This window comes from Caretta caretta, chromosome 5 (assembly GCF_965140235.1).
Source record: "Caretta caretta isolate rCarCar2 chromosome 5, rCarCar1.hap1, whole genome shotgun sequence".
Taxonomy (NCBI): domain Eukaryota; kingdom Metazoa; phylum Chordata; order Testudines; family Cheloniidae; genus Caretta; species Caretta caretta.
The window spans coordinates 61241625-61267266 of record NC_134210.1 but is presented as its reverse complement, the minus strand read 5'-3'; the positions used below and the strand labels follow the sequence as shown (position 1 = coordinate 61267266).

The window sequence follows — 25642 nt, the reverse complement described above, 5'->3', positions numbered from 1 at the left end:
GAAATGTAGACTTCCAAATACGTTAACTAAATGAAAACTTCCTAATGTAGCTCCTGATGTCATTGCTGTGTAAATGGTTTATGTACCAACATGGAATCTAATGCCCTTGCTCAACTAGTGTGAGAAGCCATTTAAGTATAGGATATTCATATTAATGGGAAGTTAATTTCTGGCAGTGCACAAGCAAACCCTCAACCTACTCCGGAATAGAATTATCAAATCTCCAAAGTCATCAACACTTAATTATTTAAGCTCAAGACTATTTGAATTATTTAATTTAAAAAAATTGTTTTAAGAACAGAACTTTTGTATAAAACCAGGAATGTTTTGGACAATTGGAAAAATATATTTTCAGTTTTATCTTTTAATATCTTAGAAAATGCACTGAACAAAAAGAAAATTTTAATTTTAAAAGATATCTGAATCTTTCCATCCCCAAGAACAAAGGCAGTTAAAGAAATGCTGCATACTCATTAAACAGACTGCATATTCAAGAGCTGAAAGTATCACCTAAGCCAACCCTGAAAGGGTGACAGCAATCAACTTTAAATCTAAAAACCTCAAAAGGTTTCCTATAATTTCTTGAAAATAGGAAGGAGAAGGGTGTAAAACCTCTGAAGTGAGCACCTCACACATGCATAAAGCCCCCTGACCCTGACCCTCGCTACTCTGCTTAGACAGCAAGCACCTCACAACCCATCCTATCCATCCCGCAAGCTGACACAGACAGATAGGAAAAACACAGAAGACTCGAGAAGAAACCAAGGAAACCTCCCCAAAACATCAACCTAGTTTGGTGAGAGAAAGTTAACTAAGATACTGCCAAGACTCTTGTAATGATTTTATTGGTATGTTATAATGCTGTTGTAACTTAAAATATTAACTTTCTCCTGTTAATCATCAGATGGTTAAATCATGACTTCCTGGAGAGGAGATGGGCTAAACATTGGCAAACAGAGAAATAGTGGATTTTAATTGGATTTAGGATTCTTAATATTGGTTAATTGGCCTGAAATGGCTTCTACTAGGTAACTAATTTAAATATTTTCTTCGATTTCATAGGATTAATTCAGATTGCTTACTTTCTCCAATTATAAACTGTTTTTGGTTATTTATTAATAACCAACAAAATCCACTTGGCCTTAAGCTGTTTATGTAGAGGCAACAATAATTGGTTGAAGTATCTAATACGATGCTAAAGTGCATTCACAATAATTCTGGGAAACAATATACTTTGGTCTTAACTTACTAAGAGAAAAGCAGCCCCTGGACTGGTTCACTCTCCAGGGTGTAATCTCTTTTAAAGCTCTCCAAAGAGAGAGAGAGAGAGAGAGAAGAGATTGTAATGGATGTCACCAGTGATTTACTTGTGTTGTTTTCTTTTCCTTTAATAATAAAATGATTAATAATTGTGATTATTTTTCTTTGCCTTAATCATGGTGTCCCCTAAAGACCCCCCCATGACTAAATAGTGGGAACTATACCCGTGTGTTGGCAGCCAGAGAAATAATTAGTAAGAGTTGGCCTACCGCTTCCTGTTTCTCTCAGCTAAATCGTTTTAGTAATTTTTAAAATAAAATTACTTTGTGTCCAACAATTTAAAATGACCCCTTTCCAGTCCACATCTGCCCTCTCATCACTGTTCACAGCAGGGGGGGTCTCGTCTTCAGGCTCCAGCAAAGCATTCACAGTGCTCTGTAGAGTGTTGGTGGGTCACCAGCGAGTATGGCATGGTTTGTTGTTAAACGGCAGGTCTGGGCGCAACACCAGATTTATTTTCAGAGTAGCAGCCGTGTTAGTCTGTATCCTCAAAAAGAAAAAGAGAGTACTTGTGGCACCTTGGAGACTAACAAATTTATGAGACTAATTTAATTAAATAAATTTGTTAGTCTCTAAGATGCCACAAGTACTCCTGTTCTTTTTACCAGATTTATTGTTGCCCTCCCTTGCCTTCTGGTATCCCAGGCAAAGTTCCTTTGTTGTCAGGTGCCACTACTGTTCATCCCTCTCTTGCCCTGTTTCAGCATCCCCTGTGCAATCTGCACATAGCTGTCAATATTTCTGTGGCTGTTCCATAGCTGTGCTGCACAGCCTCTTCTCCCCACACAAGTAGATCCAGAACTTCTTGCCTGCTCTCAGCAGGAGTGCTTCTAGTGCCTCTGAAGCTGGCCAGGTCTGATGCACACAACAAAATTGAGCTGGTAGGTGTTTCTCAAGAGGGAGGCTGTTAGGAAAAGGAATTTCAAAAGCATACAGATTTTAAAGGAGGGGTGAGGAGGTGGTGGGCAGCTTTGGGTCTCTATGACCTCTTGGCTGTGGAGTTTGTGACCAGAGTGGCCACTGTTGCAGGAGTAGGGACACTGTGGAACAGCTACTGGAGAGCAGTTAAAGTTGACATAGGAAATGCAGTGTTTATACTCGCACTCTCACCCTAAGTAGGTCAACTGTGTCACTTGGGGAGATGGTGTCATTGCGTCACTGTAATGGTGTGCATATGCTGGCAGGAGACAAATTTTGGTGTAGACACATGCCACAACTAGGTCGATGCAAATCAACCTATGGTGCCCTAACTTTGTAATATAGACCAGGCCTGAGTATATAGTGCACTAAGTTAATACTAAAAATGTATCTTAAAATCTTTGTCAGGAGTTTTCCAGAAATGTGTTTTTAATAACTGGTGATATAAAAACTCCAGAGATTTTAATAACGTTTGAACTATCACTTTTCCAGGCATCAATAAATTTACAAAGAAACTTCGCAGTCCATATGCAATTGATAACAATGAGCTACTTGACTTCCTTTCCAGAGTTCCCTCAGATGTACAAGTGGTGTGTATACATTATTTTAATTCTCATATGGTTGTCAATTTAACATTAGTTTAATAATTCTATGGCTTTGTTTTTTATAATTTTAAAAACTGTATTATTTTGTTTTGAGTTTATATTCTCTGGCCCATAGAATCTGAAACTCAAACAGGCTGATGAGTCTTCTGTACTTCTTCCAGTTAGGGAATTAGTTTTTGCCTTGGTTGTCTCTTTAGAGGCAATCAGTAAAAATTTAGGAAATGGTAGTGGGTGATGGAGTTGCTATTAAGCAACCACCAGGGACTTGTAAATATCGCTGGGGTTTGTTGTAGGAATTGCTGCTGCCTGAAGCCATCAGCCCCTGAAGAGAAGAACTAGGGATATCCGGTAATAAAAGCAAATTCAACAGTGCAGTCAACGGCAGGCTGTTTTGCCCAGTATCGTGTGGTAGCATTGTGAATTTGGGTTGTTGTTGCCACCTGTTTCTCTAAGGTGAAAACTGTTGTTTCATTTACTACAGGGGATGAGGTTGCCCTTTTAAAAAATGTGTTATGAAGTTTGTGCACTTATATTGTGGTGTGGGATCTTCCAAGAACTGTTAAGTGTTACAGCATGTTCTCATAACTCACTAGGTAGATCAAGAGGATAGGCTTTCGACATTTTCAGATGCTGGGTTAAATTTATACTTGGTGTTGCACTTGCATACATTATGTCTGAATCTGCCCCTCTGCATGCTATGGGCTTTGCATTACTGGAGAATGTATTAAATAACAGATTGTAAGGAATTTTTATTGATCTCTTTCAACTTGATACTGTTTTATTTTCAATATTATTTTATTGTAATAAATAGTAAATAAATAGTAATATTTTGTGAGGAAAACAAAAAGACTTCACTAAATCAATACCTTATTGTATTTCCTGGCAGGATCTTCCTAATTCTGATTTTTCTTCTTACTCCAGATCTATTATTCTGTTGTTTTTGCAGCCCAGCTGCAGCGCCCATACGGTTTGAAGCAGGATAGCACTTTTCTCCCCCAAGGAAAAAAAATCTCATTCCTTTAGTGCTCTTTTTTCTGCTCATAAGTGGCCACCTGACCAGTTTCTTTCTGAACGTTGTGTTTAAACAGGTGCACTACCAAGAACTGAAACAAGATCCCAGTCACAGCCCAAATAAGAGAAAGAGAAACAATCCCGGCTAGCCAACTTCATCTCCTGAGGAGTCTAGCATCTGCTGGGGGAAGATAAAAGAAAAAGCCCAAAGCCTAGGCAGCATTTCCTTTCTCTAAGCTTTTTATTTATTTTGTCTTTTTATCACAATGGAGAGAATTTGTAAATATTGTACAAAGGCATTTATCATTGAAAATATATTTAGCATTGTACAGACAAATTTGATGAAGGCTTCAAATATGGGTTATGCTGTGGGGAAAGCCTGTGATTGATAACATAATACAATAAAAATACCTAATGTAAAATAAGTGGTAGATATGTAATATCTTTGATGATAGAAGGCACATAAAATTAAATTAAATATTCAAGTCATGCTGATAAAATCTGCAAAAATATAAATTTAAATCTGATTTGAAAAAGTGCAGTTTTATTTGAATGTTAATATTTTTATCCAATCAATTTCCATTACAGTTTTTTATGTTTTATATATTTAAACAGAAATACAAAGTAATGGAACCTACTGCATTTAAGTTTTATCAAAGCTTTAGACACTTGTTTACTTCTGGTGCAGTGTATTCAGACTGACTTGGGCTGCTTGTAAGCTAATGAGAAATACACAGAGTGCAAATCTCATACTGGAGCTCCATTAATTGAAGAGATTCCTGCCTTTTTTTATCATTCCATCACGAGACTTTAAAATACATACATATATCTAAAAATACTGCCAGGTTTATAACTGACTGCATCTCTTTTTATATGTACCACTAATATTAATTTGTACTGACTACTTTAATGAATGAAGTACATAGTATTTTCTTTACAACTGAACTATCAAACTAAATCCATATTGCTTCAGGTGTCAGGTTATGAACACCATTTGTGCATATAAAGAATTTTAATACTAAACTGTTACAGAAAATGTTTTTGCTTTCTAATTATAAGGTCATATTAAAATGCTTTATGGTATATTATATTACCTGTTACTGGTGTGACATACAGTGTAAGGGAAAAATGCAATGGTAAAAGTGACCTACCAGTTTTATTTCTTTATTTAATAAAGTAATCAGTCCTCCGGATACAGACGTGCCCCTCTGCCTGAAAGTCCATTTTGTAAATTAAATAGCATGCACACAAAAATTATTTACATTTCAACTATTTTAATAGCCATTGTATAAATAATACTTAGGGATATATTCTCATATCTCTGCCTGGAGAGTTCTACACCTAAAGTAACTCCCCACAGAGGAGTGTACTATCCACTAACTAAGGGCCTAATTGTTTGACTCTTAGTCAACACTCCTAGTAAAGTTACAGGGAATTTTGCTTGAGTAGAAACTGCAGGATTGTGGCCATGAGAAATTCTCTGTACCCTACCTTGTGGGGCAGCTGGCTTGTATTGTGATTGCTGGGAAAGTTGTATTGCACTACTGTAGGAATATGTATTTGAAAAGGATATTTAGAAATAGTGTGTGCAGGGAAATGTATATATGTGTCTAAATTAACTGCATTGCTCATGAGAGCTAATTTGGAAACTTATTTTTGTTGTAAAGATATGTTGCTAATTACTGTTTCTTATAATAGAGCTATTTTGATCCTTTCTGTTTGTATAACATGCCTGAAAGAAAGCCACTCCTATTACCTTTCTGTGAAAAGCCTTTGGCCTAAATGTGCTCCAGTTAGATCATTATGTTACAGTGATCTATTTAAAATGCACCCATACCTATCCTGTCACTGTTGGTTGCTAAGAACAATACACCATTAATAAACAACTCAACCTTACTAAAGCATCATTATTGATGGGACTTTATTAAGTTATTAAAACAAAAGTATAAAAATTTGTCCCCCATTGATGTGTCCAGACTTTCTCTGCTGTACTGAAAGCCTTGTACTCTATCTTATCCATCAGTTGTTGTGCACTTTCCTATACTGAATTTTTAATATTTAATGTCTACCTTATGAACATTTACACCACTGGAAGGTGGACAGAAGATATGCGGTGGTTTAATGTGCTGCCACCTTCATTCTTAAATATCTGGGAGTATCTTGCAGATGAAAGTGCAGGAATTCCATAAATTTATAGGGAGGGGGCTTCTGTCACCCTCCTCCTCTCAAACGTGGGTTAAAGGGGGGTGGGGGGGCATACAATGACTATGGACAATATTAGTTCTGGCCTGTACAAGTCATAGGTGCTCTAAACAACCTGTTTCTGCTCCTTAAAAGGGATTGGTAAAGGATTTAAAGGAGGTATTCTTTAATCTGATCACTCTGGCCCTTCGCTATGGAGTATCCACACTGGACAGCTGCCCCACATTTACATAAGCAGTTGTGACATCCTAGCCTAACTCCTGTTTCCATGTTTGTCCCAACTAAGTCCCCTGAACATGCCGTGGGGAAGTGACAAGCCCCCCGCCCCCGCACTTTACTTTAGCCAATCTGATGGGCAGGGAGGGAGACAGAAGCAACTACCACAATGCCCACAGCATATTCTGCCAATACCTGGTATTTCACCACTTCCATCGGTGGGAGGGTGAGTGCTGGTTCACCCAAAAGAGGGCTCTTGCTACACTGGCATGGACTTATATAGTCCCTCCCCTCTCTTCTGGTCAGTGGGGGTAGGGAGGAATAGGTCAGCCTCCTCTGGCTGACCTAGTCGGTAGCAGAAAGTCACTCCCTGGCTTATTAGCCCTTAAAGGGCATACACCTTTTCCAACACGTGAGACAACAGCCTCCACTGCCTAATGTATGGTGAGATCATTGAACAAGAAGCTGTCAGTATTAAGTAGATCAGTAGGTTCAATCTTTGGTAACCTGTACTCTTGTTTTCTTCTGAATTATATGCTGGAAGAAGCATGGGCTGAACCGACTGAAAACTTCATTTTTCAGTATACAGTAGTAAATTGTTCAAGATCAAAATCAAAAGTAGAGAGTTACCACTTACACTGTAAGTGGGTGAAGCATTAAAGATAGTATCTCATTGTGCAAATGAAATTTACATAAGCAACACTGGTTAAAAATGCAACCTCATTATATAGGATAAGCCTGCAGCAGCCAAAGCCAGTGCTCCGCCATGGTTTCTCACTGATTTGTCTAAGGCTCCATTCTTGCTCTTTGAGGGTCGTCTGATATATAGGATGCCACTATGGAGACTTGTCTTGACTTAAAGAAAAGGAGTACTTGTGGCACCTTAGAGAGCCTAACAAATTTATTTGAGCATAAGCTTCCGTGAGCTACAGCTCACTTCATTGGATGCATTCAGTGGAAAATACAGTGGGGAGATTTATATACATAGAGAACATGAAACAATGGGTGTTACCATACACACTGTAACGAGAGTGATCACTTAAGGTGAGCTATTACCAGCAGGACAGCAGGGGAGGGTGGGGGGGTGGGAAACCTTTTGTAGTCATAATCAAGGTAGGCCATTTCCAGCAGTTGACAAGAATGTCTTAGGAACAGTGGTGGTGGGGGGGGGGATAAACAAGGGGAAATAGTTTTACTTTGGGTAATGACCCATCCACTCCCAGTCTCTATTCAAGCTTAAATTAACTGTATCCAGTTTGCAAATTAATTCCAATTCAGCAGTCTCTCGTTGGAGTCTGTTTCTGAAGTTTTTTTTCTTGAAGAATTGCAACTTTTAGGTCTGTAATCGAGTGACCAAAGAGATTGAAGTGTTCTCCAAATGGTTTTTGAATATTATAATTCTTGATGTCTGATTTATGTCCATTTATTCTTTTATGCAGAGACTGTCCAGTTTGACCAACGTACATGGCAGAGGGGCATTGCCATGGGTAGAGGAGTATTCTATCTGCTACCCAACATCCATAATCCTGGAAATCCTGGGCACCCCATCATCTCAGGCATTGGCCTTCTTACAGCAGGATTGTCTGGCTATGTAGACTCCCTCCTCAGGCCCTACGCTAGCAGCACTCCCAGCTACCTTCGAGACACCACTGACTTCCTGAGGAAACCTACTGACCGCTATTCCTACCTACATGCCTCCAGCTTCCATCCAGGACACACCACACGATCCATTGTCTACAGCCAAGCTCTACGGTACAACCGCATTTGCTCCAACCCCTCAGACAGAGACAAACACCTACAAGATGTCCATCAAGCATTCTTACAACTACAATACCCACCTGCTGAAGTGAAGAAACAGATTGACAGAGCCAGAAGAGTACCCAGAAGTCACCTACTACAGGACAGGACCAACAAAGAAAATAACAGAACACCACTAGCCATCACCTTCAGCCCCCAACTAAAACCTCTCCAACGCATCATCAAGGATCTACAACCTATCCTGAAGGACGACCCATCACTCTCACAGATCTTGGGAGACAGGCCAGTCCTTGCTTACAGACAGCCCCCCAACCTGAAGCAAATACTCACCAGCAACCACACACCACACAACAGAACCACTAACCTAGGAACCTATCCTTGCAACAAAGCCCGTTGACAACTGTGTCCACATATCTATTCAGGGGACACCATCATAGGGCCTAATCACATCAGCCACACTATCAGAGGCTCGTTCACGTGCACATCTACCTATGTGATATATGCCATCATGTGCCAGCAATGCCCCTCTGCTATGTACGTTGGTCAAACTGGACAGTCTCTGCGTAAAAGAATAAATGGACACAAATCAGACGTCAAGAATTATAACATTCAAAAACCATTTGGAGAACACTTCTATCTCCTCGGTCACTCGATTACAGACCTAAAAGTTGCAATTCTTCAAGAAAAAAAACTTCAGAAACAGACTCCAACGAGAGACTGTTGAATTGGAATTAATTTGCAAACTGGATACAATTAATTTATGCTTGAAGAGAGACTGGGAGTGGATGTGTCATTACACAAGGTAAAACTATTTCTCCCTTGTTTATTCCCCTTTCCGCCTCCCCCACCGTTTGTTCTTTTCAACTGCTGGAAATCGCCCATCTTGATTATCACTACAAAAGGTTCTCCCCACCCCCCTGCTCTCCTGCTGGTAATAGCTCACCTTAAGTGATCACTCTCGTCACAGTGTGTATGGTAACACCCATTGCTTCATGTTCTCTATGTATATAAATCTCCCCACTGAATTTTCCACTGAATGCGTCCGATGAAGTGAGCTGTAGCTCACGAAAGCTTATGCTCAAATAAATGTGTTAGTCTTTAAGGTGCCACAAGTCCTCCTTTTCTTTTTGCGAATACAGACTAACACGGCTGCTACTCTGAAACTAGTCTTGACTTGTGCCTCTTGTTAGTAGATTAATTCTAGAGGTTATTTCTATAGCTATGTAGATATTTAAAGTGAAATTATCTCATGGCATTTCTGAGACATGATTTTTTTGTACAGCAATATTTTACCAAGAAATTAACTTTTATAAAAGTAGTAATGTATCCATTCACAGAAACCCCCCACCAGGGTTGGTCTATACCCTCTCATTTCTGCCACAAGGGAGGGGAAAAAAAGTTTAATCAATCATTTAGTACCTTTTCTCAGAAAGGGATGCTGCATTACAACTTAGGTCAAATAGAAGGGTTTTCACAAAATAAGTATGTAGGGTGGAGTGTGTTCTAGGATCACATGTGGCAAGGGACAAGCAGTCACGAGGACTTTATTCTCAGCTCTGTGAGACTGAGAGCACAACTAAGGTACTATCAGCTTAAGTAGTTCTCACAATAGTGAGAAGCTTAACTGAAAAGTGCTACCCTGTACTTATTAAAGTCTTATTCAAAATGTTGTAGTATTACTTCCTGTAGAATAGGTAAGAGTTAAAATATTAGTGGAATAAGCACAGTAATTAAGAAGGCTGCATGTTATAACAATTTTTTTTACTATGCTATTAGGCAGTAAGACTGTGGCATGCAGTACTTTTAGGAGGAAGGGGGAAAGAGTTAAAACTACCAACAGCTATCCAATATGAAGATAATAGAAAATCACATTTCTTTTAATAAGGGAGGGAGAAGAGACACCCCAACGAAAACAGCCACCACACTACTTTACCCTTTCTACATTTAACAAATCACAGAAAGCTAAGATAACCCATATAAACCTTTAGAGCTCTTTCCCAAGCAGCAATATGCTCACTGGCTCTAAACAGGTACACCAGCCTCCTATTTCTCCTTAATCTATTCTGCTATGAGAGGCTATGTTTACAGGGGAAACAGATTTTGTCTCATTTTCCAGCATGCCACAGTCTTGGTGGGGTGATTTCCAGATTGCTTTGCAAGAAACAGCTGGTTGAAGTAGAGGCCACTCCCTTTTTAAAATGGTGATTGTTAGGGTCCAGGAAGAGGCCTTCTCTCCCATTCTTCTACCACAGATTAACTCCTCTGATCTGAAACCTTCCTTTTCCAGAGGCTTTGGAGAGCAAGACTGCAATTACAGGTATTGGGCACTAGAGACAGTTGGAACATTTTATATTAACTTCATCTTAAAACAACTAAAGCATAAAGGAAACCAATCTTCAAATCCTTTACTAGGGAACTTTGCTCTCAGAACGAGCTGTGAGATACTTAGCTTATCAACGGGATTGATGTAAACATGGTATCTTTACAAAAAGCCACTATTATCTTTTCAAGAGCACTTAGAGAACTATGTGGAAGATGACCAAGTTTGAGAGCATGAAGCAGCTAGTCAAGTGGCTGGGGGTAGAGCAAAAGGAGTGATGATGGGGAAGTAGAGAGAGGCAGGAACTAGAGCATGGAGGCCCTTAAAGGCAAAAAAAAAAAATTAAAAAATTAAGGAGCGTGTAACACTGTTGCTAGTAGTCCTAAGGGATTTGAAAAGGACAAGGTCAGAACGTCAGGCAGGGTAGATTATTTTTGCAGCACGATTCACTGTAAATGCAATATATCCCTTACATTACAGTAATAAATCCAGGGAATTTAAGTTTTACTTATAAATTAAGATTTTTAGATCAATAAAATATTCATTTAAAAACTGACACGCACATTTCATGAACTGTTACGGTGTTAATATCCAAAGTAGTACGCTAATCTCTGAGCAATAAGTATCTATTAGAGAGAGAGTGTGTGTCATACTTCTACAGAATTTCATTTTGGCGTGTAAGAATTTATCACTTAACGAATTAAGCCATAGCCATATTTTTAAATCAGTTAAATCTGGATATTTAATATAAAAATCCTAAAAAGACAAACTGAGCTCCAGTAGGATGGTAAGTAAATATAAACATTATTTCCCAAATCAATTGTAATACAACAACAAAAATCCAATTATGTCAAAACTGCTTTTTTATATTTGTCAGATTATTTAGTAGAAAAGCCTGAATAGTTTAGCCCTTACTGGTGTAGCAATAAGTAAACACAAATGTTACTTTTAACATAAAAGATTAATAGAAACACAAGACAAAACTGCTGTTTCTCAGTCAAATTCCAAATAAATTAGAACAGGTTATTCACAGAAAGTCCACAAAATTATTTGCTTATTGATATCAAGCTGATTAAAGAGCATTCAAATGAGCTGACATTTGCTTACCCTCTTTATCCTGCTGGGATGATTCAATGTTAAAGTTAAGGCAACAGTACAGTTGTATCGCTATTGAGTAGCTTTTCATAATTTTATAGACTTTGCTCTTAAAAAATGCTTTTAGGCTGAAAGTTGATAAAGAAACTTTTTGGAGCAAAAAAAAATCACTAAAAACAAATAGGCAAACAACATTACTTCCAGTACATGTAACTTTGTGGTTTCATTTGGGTACAATGATGTGCTTTGACCTGTGGCAAAGGAGGGACAGTCAGCTGGAAGTCTTATTAAATAAAGGGGAACCTTGAATATCAGCATGATTAAGCTTCACAATTCTCTCAATTTAGAAAAGAAATGAAATGTCTCAAACAATTGTGTTACAATATAATGTATGTAACAGATTGTTCTGGACACTGCGGGAACACAGACAACATCAGGATTTTGGTTTAATTATGATGCAACTTTAATAAACACATCTGGGAAACTAGCTGGCAATAACTTGTTAGGTGCAGGTCATTTTTTTTCTGTAATCTGTATTACCAGAGGAAGCTACTTGCAGCCCCCTTTTCCACACCTTTAACTTGATCTCAGTACTATTACTGTGACCCCACTGCCTTTTGTTCCTAAGATGTTTAAAGAGATACGAGGAATAGGGATTGCATCCTTGCTGTACCACATATTAGGAGCCTCAATCCCGTCCCGTGCAACCTCTTCAAAGATGCTTTCTTCTAATCTTGCTTCCAACTGTAGTTTGTCATGGAACCAGACCCCCTAGTAAATGATGACTGGTACTGAGCACCTGTCAAGACGCAACAAAAACAAGATCTTTTCAACCTAACATTCTCAACAGGGCTGGGCTTCTAAGGGGAAGCCAAGAAAATCCCACACTGCCCAAGCCAATTGGTCAGTGAGGGAAAAATTCCTTCTGAGCTTCAACCCCTCCTCCAAAACAAAGGCCCTTTCCTTAGGGTGCCAATTAATCCTCCCCTTGGCTGCACAGGAACCAATGGTCTTCCACTGCATCCTTCAGTCCCCTTAATCAACTAGGAAGTTCCCCTGCCTCAGTTAATTTCCTGCTCCTGAAGCCCTAGAGGAAGATGGAAATCCTTAAAGGAGTCTTGGGGCCTTCTTTCCCCCGCTGCCCCATCTCTGAAAATAGGTCAGCTGGGGCATTTTTATTGTGAAGCTGAACTGAGGAAAGTGCTCACAAGCACACACACAGTAATCCTTTAAGGATTGTTAGGATGTATATTTAAACAAGATCTGCTCCACCTCTAACTGAGAAACTGACCACATACCGTTTGGTATTGTTAAAAGGTAAAATATACATTTTTCACAGCGCTTCTAGGTAAAAATGTTAATTGCCACATACAATTTTATTAAAAACAGAACTGTGATGTCACTGATTAGTAATAAAGCACTAATCCTTTGTTTAAAGGACAAGAATCTTAACTTCAATATGCTCCTGAAAGTGAATGTTGTTTACAAGAAAACAAAACTAGAGAAGATTTATAGTGGCAGTAACAGAATTTTAGAAAGAACCCTCATGATTTACTGAAAAAAGGATGGAGCACACACTAAAGAAGTCACTTCTCTTTATATTTTGAAGTGCAGAGCACAAGAACTGACACTCCATAAGTCATACCCCCTACTGGCTCATTAGGACAGCGGTCACATGGATCAGTGTCCTATTTTTTCTTTCCCTTCATGACAAGCATATTTTCTTCTCCCCGATCCTGTAAACAAAACAAAACAGAAGTCTTGTCCCTACCTCCCTCTCCACCTACCATCCAATTTCTTTTCACCTCTTAACTCACTGAACAAATCACTTATAACTGTTGACTTGAGTTCCTCTCCTGGATCCCCTCCACTGACTGCTCTCACCAAGGGCTTTAAGTGTCCAGTTCCAAGGTTTCTGCTCCATCCTCCTCCTTGACCTTTTGACTGCTTCTACACAGTTGATAACCTTTTTTAAAATCTTGCCCTTTCTCAGCTGCCACTTCTCCAACTTCTCTTGTCATTCCTTCAGCATCATTTTCAGTGAGTCCACTTCCTCTCCTCTCTATCCTTCACCTTCTCCTAATCTCTTGGCAATCCTCTCTTCACACAGATTCAATTACTATCTTTAAACCAATACGTCAGTTTTACCCTAACTCTTGGAGCTGTCTCCAGTCCAGACCTACATCTTTTCCGTATATCTCACCCTCAACTTAAACAGAGCTCCTTGTCTTCCCTTCAAGCCCTCCCCCACTTACTGTTCTCTCTCATTTACCATTGCCATCCTCCCTCTCAATCATGCCTGCATCCTGGACCCCATCTTCTTTCTAGATCCTGCACATCTCAATCTAATAGAAATCTTCAACTTCGTCCTCCATAGTATCTTTAAGATTTGGCCTCTTCTTCTTGTGCACAGCACTGAAATTCTAGTTCAGGCCCTCATCTACCATCCTGACCTACAGAAACGTCTTCTCTGGGCTTCCTAACACAAGACAATCTAGCTATCCTGTGTAAACATGCTTTCATAGTATGGTTACTCTCATCTGCCTTCCCCCATTTCTTCTAAATATTTACTATGCCCATTTGTTATGCCTGCTCTGAATATTAGGTTATAAACTCTTTAGAGAAAGACTGATCTCTTGTTATTACATCATTTAGCACTATGGGGCTCTGCTGGTGGTTAGGGATACTGGGTGCTATGGTCTTTTACATAACATCCCCCCAGTCCTTGGCAGACATTTTTCCTTCCGTGCTGGTTAGGTACTTAGTTGCTCACTTTCACTGCTTAAGGTAGTTGTATTTAAGCGGTGAACACAGACTCTGAAGCATTTTGGGATCCTACCACATGAAAGGTAATAACAGAAATGAAAAATACTAGAACACAAAATCTACCAGTAGCATTCGGGAGTAAAGGGAAGCAACTATCTTTGGCAGGAGGTTGTGTAGGTGTTACTGTAGTGTGTAAGCATTAAACTATGGGCTAGGTAATTTGGGGCTAAAGTACACTAATTTACAGAATCTGGCTGCACTCCAGTGAAAGGGGAGGAAATTGTGCTTCTGAATGACTAGAATCAAATCCTATCTTTGCATTTTATTTTGGAAATGTTTAAGGACAAGGCCACAACAACAAAGACGGAAAAGCAGTGGTTTGTAAAGAGTGTTGTGTTTCCAGTAAGCACTCATGTCAAAGCAAGGACATTTGGGGATGGATAGAAGAGGTTATTCTAATGAATTATGCAAAGCCGAAAACTAATTTTCACACTGCAATTTTCCTGTTCTTTTGCTAAGTCCAGTTGTTTTTATAATTATATACAGTGATTTGATTTTTGCAGTTTGGCAACATAGAGGGCAACTTCTTCTAGAGGGCAACACAGAGGTTGTGTTTTGACCCTACTCTCTTTAAAACAATGACATTTACAAATAAAATAGAATTTTAAATGTTTAAAATTTTTTAATTGATGCACAGTCAAATGTGAGGATATTCAAATTTAGGAACGTTATTTAGATTTTAATTCAACCAGAGGTAAATCAAAGAGAGGAAAAAAGAGTCTCAGTGGTGCAGCTTAAGTGTTCATACCAGCAGCCCCGCTAGAGAACTGGGTTTCAAATCTCATTGAGGATAAAGATATTCAAGAATTTTGGTGTCTGCTAGTCCTTAAATCACAGACCCACCTCATAATCTGGCACAAGTAAAAGTAACCAAGATTAGAAGAGAAGGGTTAATGCAAATGAGGCTTTATGTGCACTGTCATACCTGTGTGTGGAGGCTTGCATAGTATCTGCCCATGCTGCTCCTGGCTCAACCTGGTGCATTAAACTCTCACTTTTCATTAGCACTAAATTAAATGTGACCAATTTAAAAAGGAAAATGACAACAGATAAGGATGAACTGTCAGCCTTACCTTTGAGTTTCCTGGGTTTTGTCTGACTCTCAGCCCTGAAAGTTAAATTCTTCTTTGCCTTTAACATACAGTTGATGAAATATGACATACATTACTGCAGCTGTTTGACAAGGTCTGTGCTGTTGCTATACTGATATTGTATTTTAGTTCATGTCCGCAGACCCCTACAGAGAGAACATCCAGCACTATCATTTAACAGCAACCTTTTACCCTACATTTTAAATCCTTGTAACGCCAAAAAAGCTATTGATCTAGTGTCTGAACTCAGTATGTGCAGAAGTAGTAAATGCAAAAGCTACTAGTTTATACTTATCTCATCTCAGTGTTAAACTGCATCTACAAATGAATTCTAGAAATCAAATGTTATTTGATGTTTTTAAAACATTGATTTCACAATCTCAAATCCACAGACATTCTCATTTACGTACATCCTAATGAAATCTATTTGGGACATATCATTTACCAAAAGTAAAGAGACGATGAGGAAAAAATTTTAAAAGCACCAAAGTTCCATGGACTTTCAATGAGACTTATGCACCAAAGTCACTCAGGAACTTCTCATAACTGGTCTTGACTGGTAAATTTGCCAACCTTTCAAACCAAACCCCTCACCTTTTAACTTCAGCTATACCATGATTTACAGACCCTGCTACCAAAGACAAGCAATTAAATGGTTAGTGTGGAATGCTAAACTAGATAAAACACTTATCATTTAGGACAAAGTAACCCCATAATTAAAGAACAAAAACAAATGTGTATAAGCCATAAGAGAATGGACCAGATTCATCCCTGCTATGCCAGAGGAAATGGGAAGGCATAGCAGGGATGAAGTGAGCTGTAGCTCATGAAAGCTCATGCTCAAATAAATTGGTTAGTCTCTAAGGTGCCACAAGTACTCCTTTTCTTTTTGCGAATACAGACTAACACGGCTGTTACTCTGAAAGGAAACAAAGTTTGCTGAGAAACTGAAGGTGTATACCACTTACTTATACTGTAGTTATAGTGTGGGTAGTTTACCAACCAGCTAGTTATACAATCTACTTGTGTTTCCAGTTGATCAGTCTGTCCCTAGCTTTTGCTGTCAGTTGGGTGGTTTTAACTCAGACTACTTTGACTGTTTACAAAAAAATATTGTAAGCAGATATAAAATGAAAAGTTTGAAAATTAGACAGTTCACCTGTTTAAAGTTTCTTCTGCAGAAGTTGCTTTCCTTCTTTCCACTGTGCAGGTATGAGATCGCACCCTTTGACAGAACAGTAAGCCGGCAATTGAACTGGTAGCAAGGACTCACTGTAGGCAAACTAGATAATACCATTTCAAAGCATTGTCTCTTAAACCTGATGCTGCTGTCATACAATATGCATTTGAAAGCATTTTTCTGGATTTGACAAGAAAAAAGAACCATAATCTAATAACAGTAGTGAACTCCCTATAAATACATCTATGGTAGAGCCTTTGATAAGTGTCCCCATCATTTAATCTTATCAGTTCCCTCCCTGCTTTTTTGTGTTGAGTTTGAAAAGACCCATCAGGGAACAAGTAATTCTTCATGTTCCATGAACACTCCTAAAATCATAAGGGCTTGATAGAGAAGATATGTTATCATCAAGCCACATGGTATCCATATGAAAAAGTTCAATCTTTAGCAGTTTAAGAGCCATTATAGATAGCATGTCCCTCACACAGAAAAGGTCTGCTTTGAGAAGGCTTAAATTAATGATTGGTAGACCACCTCAAACTGACAGATCAGAAACATTCTCAGAGGAAAATTTCAGCACATACCTTAATGTCTCCAAAATACCCATCTATGTAACACGATAAGACCTCATTAAAAAATCCTTAAGTGTGAAGTAGAAAATACCAAATTAAGAATAAATGGACAACTAGTGCACAGACACGATTAGAAAAATAAACAATTAAAACGTGAAATAATGTTTTACTGCAATCTGATTATATAATAGCTTTTATATTCTAAAAAGAGCTTCACAAACAAATAATTACATTATACCTTCTCTATCTTCAATGTCTTTTCAATAAAATAGATGTTGCTTCTCTGAAAAAAAGACAGGATAACTGAATAATAGTTGTTTTATTGCAGATTAGTAGTCTGACTAAAACATACCCTATTTGTAAAAACAACAGCAATGTTGGTTGAATTAAATGTACCAGGTAAGAGAAAAATGTGAGACCCTCCTCAAGAATTACCAATTTGAATATCTATGAAAATTAAGAAATGCATAAAAGAAGTTCAGTTATGAGTGAGAAGAATTACTGTTCATTACTCTAACCTTTAGCTATATACAAGGGACTGTGATGACAGAAAATTCTTTGTGTGCGTCAGCATTCCTGAATTAACCATCTTTATAGACTGACTACTCAATCCTTCTTTTGTTTTTAATTCTTTTGCAATCAAGATGAATCACAATTTTCAGAGGCCAATACAGCAACAACCCATCTGAAAGATTGGTGGAGTGTTTGAATGGGCGAAATTTAAATGCAGGATCCCAGATTCAGATATGCTTGTCTTAATGTAGTATAGAAACAGAAAAGCATTAAATACTGACATCTTTTCCCTTTTCCTTCCCAACCAGTAATCTCTTCCACTGTAGTAGTCTACAACAGTAATTCCTACTAGCATTATTGATGAAGGAAAGAAGTATATTCGATTTTTTCCCTTCTTAACTAGTATCAAGTTTAAACAGATAGGGATGCACAAAAGGATCTCAATACTAGTTTCTATAAGTATTTTTGGAGTAATTTAATCAGTCATTTAAATCATAGTTGCTTACAGATACTCAAATATTTCAGTGTAACATTACTACAGTCTTGAAGCCTTAAAGTTTTCACATGTTCCACAAGGGATTTCCTCCCCTACTGTGTGAATTCCCTTGAATAATACGGGAATTCCTCTAAAAATAAAGGGAATTTTGCTTAAGAAGAGGTGCCATTTTAAGTTTTCAGGACTGCACACATATGCTAATAGTGATACCTAGTGATAACACCATTTACGATAACTCACCCTGAACCACATTGGTTTACCCGGGGAAATATAAGCACTTGTGTTTTAATGAGTTAAGATGATAAATGTAGTCAAGTCTAAAATTAAACCAATACTAAAGACTTAATATGTAGATACCATATAATCATAGTAATAAAACAATTTATACTTTTCTTTCATTGAAAAGGAGCCAAACACTCTTTACACATTAAATATATACAGCATCACTGAAATCAAGATGAGTGAGTAAGGAGGCAGCCAACTGACCACAGCACACTGGGGGAAACAGTAGGGGAAAGGGAAATGTTTTTGCCAGTGACATGAAGGCAAACCTAAAAGCACCACATGATCTTTAACATCCATGCAAAGCAGGCGGGAAATTTTTTTAAGGCCTCATTTTAAAGACACACCCACCCACACATCAAGATTGTATTTATCGACTTTATCTGAATAACTGGGACTTGTACAAGTGGTTTCAAGGTGTGTAAGTGTTTCACATCTGGTGGTGAGACCAGCCCTCATTCCAGTTTATGAACATTTTCTCACAATTTACTAAATGGGATTTCCTTAATTTCTGACACGGATATTTGTATTTAAGACTTAGCTGCAAATGCAGACATCAAGCTAGTAATTCTCATAAGTATTTGTTTTATTTCCCCCCATTAGTACATCAGAAAGATAAATAAATGACATGCTTCCTTTGTAGGACAGACCTACATTTAAGTGTCCTCAGATGGTTTGAATCAAAGCTATTTAGATTTAGACTTTGTGTTCAAGTTAGCCTATTTATTGAGCCTGTTTTCAAAACACCGTGATATTAAGCAGAAATATTACAACACTATATCATCCCAAATTAAATATTATGTTAAATATTATATGCCATTATGTTCCAGTACATTCAACAACATCAAGTTCAAGAGAAACCTTAAAAGCAAGCATTTAGGTCAGCAAAGGCCTACAGTTCAAATTCAATTTTTGACACAGCAATTTTCAATATTGAAGACAAGGAATTGTAAATTTCCAACAAAATATATTCTTTAAACAGCATGATGGGTTTGCACAGCACTTTACAAAAACAAACAATTAACTGGTATTAAATATTAAACTCACTGACTGGTACCCTGAGGATGACAGAGGGAGAAGATTACAAGAAAGTAGGCGGTTTCTCCCAATTTACAAGGGAGAATAAGACAGACTGGCCTGAGCTATGGATAGAGAGGTTACACTTAGATAAGGTCACTGTTATTTTAAATCCACTTCTCTAAGTGCCGAGTACCTCTTGGGCAAAATAAATCAGGCTTTGTTTTGAAGAAGCTGTTTCTATCTCACTGCAAATGCATGCTGTCACAGACTCTGAAAGAGAGAACCTTTGCAGGGTCCAACCCCAGTTAAATCTGCTGAATTTGTCACACTTGATATCCAGGGGGCTGTAACCCAGAACCTGGTCTGAGAGTGGGTGAATTGTGGAATTCCATCCCAGAAAAGGTAAAGAGATGATTTCTGATACCTATGTGGGGTGTACTCAGGGAGACCTAGAAACGGGACAACAGGGCAGCCTACCAAGGTATCATGACAAGGGGTACTTTTCCAGTGGAGAAAGAAGGGTCTGCAAGGAAACAGCTTCTTCAAAACTTCAGGAGGAAATGAAGAATCTCCTCAGTACTGGAGATGAAAAAATCAAACAAATTTACTTTTCATCAACTTAGGTCTCATTTTACTGCAATTATTAATTCACGTAAAAGTTTTGCTTTCAGACAAAAATGTAGATTTTCCTATTAATTTACTAGAAATATAGTAGTAGTAGTAGTGGGATGTGAGAGATCCAGGTTCTCACTCTGGGGCACTCTCTGATGAGTGCCCTGACTGCTAGCTAGGCTACTGGATAGCAATAGCTGGTGGATTGGATTCTTGCAGTTTCTCCTGATGAGGCTGTTTCACTTTGTATAACTAATTGAATAATCATTGGACCAAGGACTTTAAGCCAGAGTTACAAAGGGCTCTCACAAAAACTAGGCAACAAAATAACAGATGAAATTCAATGTTGATAAATGCAAAGTAATGCACATTGGAAAACATAATCCCAACTATCCATACAAAATAATGGAGTCTGAATTAGATCTTGCCACTCAAGAAAGATCTTGCAGACATTGTAAACAGTTCTCTGAAAACATCTGCTCAACATGCAGCGACAAAAAAAGCTAAAAGAATGCTAGGAACCAATAATAAAATAGAAAATATCATAATGCCACTATAGAAATCCATGGTACGCCCACACCTTGAGTGTGCAGTTTTGGTCACCCCATCCCAAAAACAACATATTAGAATTGGAAGGGGTACAGAGAAGGGCAACAAAAGTGGTTGGGGCATGGAACAGCTTCCAAATGGAGAGATTAAAAAGACTGGGACTGTTCATTTTGGGGGGGGGGGGGAGGGAAGATGTCTAAGGGTCTATAAAATTATGAATGGTGCGGAGAAAGTAAACAGAGAAGTGTAATTTGCCTCTTTACATAACACAAGAACCAGAGTCACCCAATAAAATTAATAGGCAGCAGGTTTAAAACAAACATGAGGAAATACTTTTTCACACAACGTACAGTCAACTTGTGGAGCTTGTTGCCACAGGATGTTGAAGGCCAAAAGTATAACCGGGTTCAGAAAAGATTTAGATGAAGTCATGGAGGATATGTCCATCAACGGCTATTAGCCAAGATGATCAGGGATGCAATCTCATGCTCTGGGTGTGCCTAAACATCTGACTGCCAGACGCTGGGAGTGGACAACAGAGGATGGATCACTTGATAATTTCCGTATTCTTTTCATTCTCTTTGAAGCATCTGGCACTGCCCACTGTCAGAAGACAGGATACTGGGCTATGTGGACCATTGGTCTCACCGAGTATGGCCGTTCTTATGTTCAGGTTAGTGCCCAGCCACTGGGGTATGGAATCATTCTTATCTCCAAACTCTGGCTGGGAGAAGATTCCTGTGGTGCAAGAACTGGAGAAAAGTGTCATAAGGTTGCTTTCAGAGGACCAGTCTTGGCATGCTGCAGGAGGGGCTGCACTTTGTAGCATTACAGAGATTTCAGGCAGGGCTGTGCTGTGCCCTTAGGCAGCTAAGGACAGGCTGCCATAATTCTGACAGGGCCACCAGGGCTGTCTAAATTATGCAGGGTGCAGCGGAGCAGCTCAAGGTCCAGGTGGTGCAAAGATGGCTTAAAGCCACCATAAGACCCACTGTCTTACAGGCACAGCCCAGACTCTCCTATCCATGTTTAGCTTTGCAGGAGAGCACCAATCATGGTAGTTCTACAGATATGCTATACAGACACACAAATAAATTTTATATATAAACAGGTCTTAGAATTGGTAGTTGTACTATTCTTTGTTGCCCTGACTAAATGACAAAATAGCAAGTAGCTGTGGTAGGAAATATATTGGACTAAATGTAAGTTTAAGGACGCAAGTAAGAAATTATCTCCATCAGGTCAAGGAAAAGCCATGAAGGCTTTCATCTCTGTATCTAAGATTTTTTTTATTCTGAAGTCTGAACCAACACCTTACGAGTATTACCACTATCCTTTTGCTGTGGCTTGCTATGGCGTGATGATGTAACTGAGTCTCAAATTCATGATTTAAAAAAAAAAAAAATCTAATGTGACCAATTAAGGGCATATTTTGCATTCTTTGCAACATCTGTACATAAGAACACTTTCACTATGCCTGTTTACTACAGCATACACTGAAATTACAATTGCTATCACATTTCATCTACAACAAAGTTTTATTTTATTGTAAAGTATCAGAGTGTAGAAAAGTCAAAATGCTCAAAACAAACAAATCTAACCCAAGAGGACTCCTTATCCTCACTAGAACAGTTTGCTCAATATACATGCCTAATAAAAATAATCAGTCATTAATAACCACTGAACATTTGTAATAAATATCTGGTTCCAAGACCAAACCAGCCTGAGCATCATCAGTGGATTTATTGCTGAGTTCACGTCTCCATTGCATGAAAGCTAAATGGAAGTTTTAATGTGCCTCAGCCAGCTGTATCAATGTAACTTATTCCCTCTAGTCAAGCAACACCAATTCCAGAAATGGCTATTATCCCCTTTTCTTTTAGTTTCTTTAACACTATACATTGCTATTAGAAAAGAACTGCAAATTGAAACATTACTAATCAGCCCATTCCTTCTGACAGTTAAGATTTTAGATTATTCTTAATCTTTTAATGAATTATAATTTGTCCTACTATTTCAGTAGGTATCCTTATTATAAAGCAGCATTTCTTTGCATTTTCCTTTATGGGGCAAATTCTTTCCCCAGACCCCAGCCTAAATCGAGTTGGGCGTGAAGAGTATCCATATCTTGGCAGATCCCCCATTGCCATCCCATTCTCAATTCCTTTGTGCAGGGCAGCACAGTATGGATTCCCCAAATTCTGTCCTCCTTCAGCCCTTCCTCTTATGAATCAGAATCACCAGTCTTTGTACATTTGGAGGAGGGGGCAGGATTTGCCCCTTCTGTATAATTAATTACTAAACACAACCAATATAATACTTTATAAGCACACAATCCTAAATTAGGATAGAGGATTAGTTTATCAGTTTAGAGGATTTATCTTGTCTAGTATTCATATATTCTTAGTACTGCGGACAAAATCCTAATATTAATGGGGCTGCAATTTTTAAGGAGGCTGGCACCCCAACTTCAAATAAGCAGCATGGAGTTATCTTAAAACTGCCATATCTTGACAGGGTGAGACCCCCAGCTACTAAAATGTCAGTTCTGTACAAGTACCACCACAGGCTTGAGGATGTCATCACAGCATTTCATGCTTTGGCAATCCCTGCCAGTGATACAGACTTACATAGGGCTATTACAAGCCAGCATAGTTTGGAGAAGCCCCAAGGTTGTGTAACTTATGTTGGAGGCCAAACTGGGCCACAGCAGCCTTAGGAATCTGGAAAGCATAAAGGAAGCTTGGTTCCTTTTAACCCTTCCTGATTCAGCTCTGCCAACCACAGTTCTAATGTAGCTGAGGATCTGAGTCAAGCTGATCATTATACAGGTATGAATGAGTGAGCACCACAATACTACAGAAAGCTAGTAGAAAGTTTAATGGCTCATTTGCATGAAAAACGTTGTCAATATCCTTTGATACAAAATCAGTAAGGACAATATGGGAAGTACCGTAAACTGGTACTGTAAATACACAAAATTTTAAAAACTAACTTTTGAGCTAAATTTTTAAATGTATTTTAAAGATATGCATTTTCCAGGATGATGATATAAGAAAAATGGATAATTGTAGTAGTAGTTTTTCCATTTTTTTTTTAATTTATTTGACAACTATTCAAAAAGTTAGTCACATGAGAACTGCAGGCATAACTGTACACCCTGGAAAAAAGTAACTAACTGTAGTGTCTAAATCAGACAAATTTTAGGGTCAACGTCCTTGAAACCAGCAAGAATTCTGGCACAAAGTTCCTCATAACAGAAAATGTGCTAGAAGGGGAAAAAAAGAGGGGTTGATATGGTGCAAGTGAACTCTGCTCTGCTGAGAGAGCCACAGGCATTCAGTTCAGCCTGAAAAGTTGATGGCATTGGCCACAGAGGGGTAGTGGCCAGGAGGTGCATTTATTCAGTATTTCCACACTGCAGCTTCCTTCAGTGGGACTATGGAAGCCTTGGCTCAGCGCTTTAAAATGCCAGAAGGGATCAAAAGGAATATTTCTTAGGTAGCACTAGGCCAGCCTGGCGTAGGATGTGCCATGTGTACTCCTGTATCCACAAGAATGAATCTCGCCAGTGTCCATGATAAACTATCACAACTGAACCAATGGAACTGATCTTAATGGTTAGAAAGATGAAAAGTAGATGGCTGAGTTGCCATTGCCATAGTTTCTAGTGTTGCCAGTAAGGGATGTACCTGTTCTCCAAAAGATTTTTTTAGGTTCTCAGATATTTCCTGAATAAACTCTGGAAGTTTCTGGAAAGTCTGTAGCTCTCCAACATAAAGATCTACTAACCAATCAGTAAGAGACCCACTTTTCAATTTACAGCCATTAATAGCTACTAATGGAAGTGAATTTAAGTGGGCTACTTCTTTAAAAGGTAAAGGAGAGGGTGAAGATAAGTTATAAACTGAACAAAAATTTAGCAACAACTTATTAAATAAAATTAACCAAAGTTCTCTTTGCTGGCTGTGGAAATCTTTTTCCACACGTTCATAGAAGTCCTTGACAGTCTCTTCTGGGTGGACAATATCCAAAAGTTCTTGTTTTACTGCTAGGGACTCCACATAATCCAGTGGCAATTTCCCATAAAAGTCCCTCTGCTGTAGGAGCAGTGGTCCTGCAAGAAAAATATAAAGCATTAATAGTAACAGCATTTTTAAGATAGCAGCTGAGCAGTGCTGCTATTTTTTGGGGAAGGGAGCAGCACCTAGGGGTTCTGTTTATAACCTCTTTTAGTACCAAATTATGTTGGCACAAATTAACTAATTACATACTGACTGCCTAGTCAAGACACATTAGTAAGCAATTTCAAGTCAACTGCCTAGTTTTGTACAGAATTATATAAGCCTTGGTTTACCACCTGATATATTATATGAAAAGCAAATTATTATTTGGAAAAGGAAAAAAATCACAATCATCTTAATTATTTTAAATTTAAGTGATAATATACTGCAAACATACAAACTAACATGCATTATATTGGAAGTGTTGCAAATGTTAATTGTCCGGCTACACCGGAAGAAGGAAAGGAGACATATGTATATGGTTTAATCAGGACGCAACTTTATTATTTGATGTCTGGGACTACCCAGCAGATAAGTGTACAGTGCAGCTAACTCCATGTTCATTCGATGTCCACCTGGGGGCTTCTGCCAGCCCCCACTTCTCCTTTTCCATCCTGGTCCCAGACAACCCATTGCTGGGACATTACCATCCCCCCACCTGGAATGAGGGTTAAGGTGGGCTACCAAGGAATTGGGGGTTGGCTCCCTGCCATGCCAGTCATTGGTGCCCCGAACCCCACCCTGTTCAGCTCCTTTAACAAACACCTCCTTTAAGTTTTTTACCAAGGAGCTTCTCCCACCAGACTTGCCCTTATCAACTCCCCTGGTTCCTGAGGGATGAGTCAGTGTCACAATGCTGACCCCACCCTGCCTTTGCAGCAGTGTCTGTGCCTCTCTCGTCCCAATCCTTAAATTGATATACCCCTTTCCCCAGCAAGCCAGACAACGTCCCTTCCCCGCACTCCGCTGATTTAAGGTGCAGTGTGGTCAGT

At 38.7% G+C, this 25642-nt stretch overlaps 2 protein-coding genes across 11 annotated transcripts in view; one reads left to right on the top strand and one right to left on the bottom strand.

Moving 5' to 3' along the window:
- The window catches only part of MCTP1 (multiple C2 and transmembrane domain containing 1), a 441025-nt gene extending 435269 nt beyond the window's left edge, over positions 1–5756 (top strand). For 5 of the 7 annotated variants that reach the window (XM_048850946.2, XM_048850943.2, XM_048850942.2 and 2 more), the window contains 2 exons: positions 2731–2828; positions 3932–5756. In XM_048850946.2, the coding sequence (XP_048706903.2) occupies positions 2731–2828; positions 3932–3950 (117 nt within the window). In that variant the 3' untranslated portion in view covers positions 3951–5756. Of the gene's footprint in view, positions 1–904; positions 1035–2730; positions 2829–3931 lie in introns of those variants that run through there. The other 2 variants (XR_007356791.2, XM_048850945.2) reach the window with 2 other exon arrangements.
- A 12321-nt stretch (positions 5757–18077) lies between these two features.
- The window catches only part of SLF1 (SMC5/6 complex localization factor 1), a 77229-nt gene continuing 69664 nt past the window's right edge, over positions 18078–25642 (bottom strand). For 3 of the 4 annotated variants that reach the window (XM_048849286.2, XM_048849288.2, XM_075128577.1), the window contains one exon: positions 18078–24703. In XM_048849286.2, coding sequence (XP_048705243.1) covers positions 24201–24703 — 503 coding nt within the window. In that variant the 3' untranslated portion in view covers positions 18078–24200. The remainder of the gene's footprint in view (positions 24704–25642) is intronic. The other variant, XM_048849287.2, reaches the window with a different exon arrangement.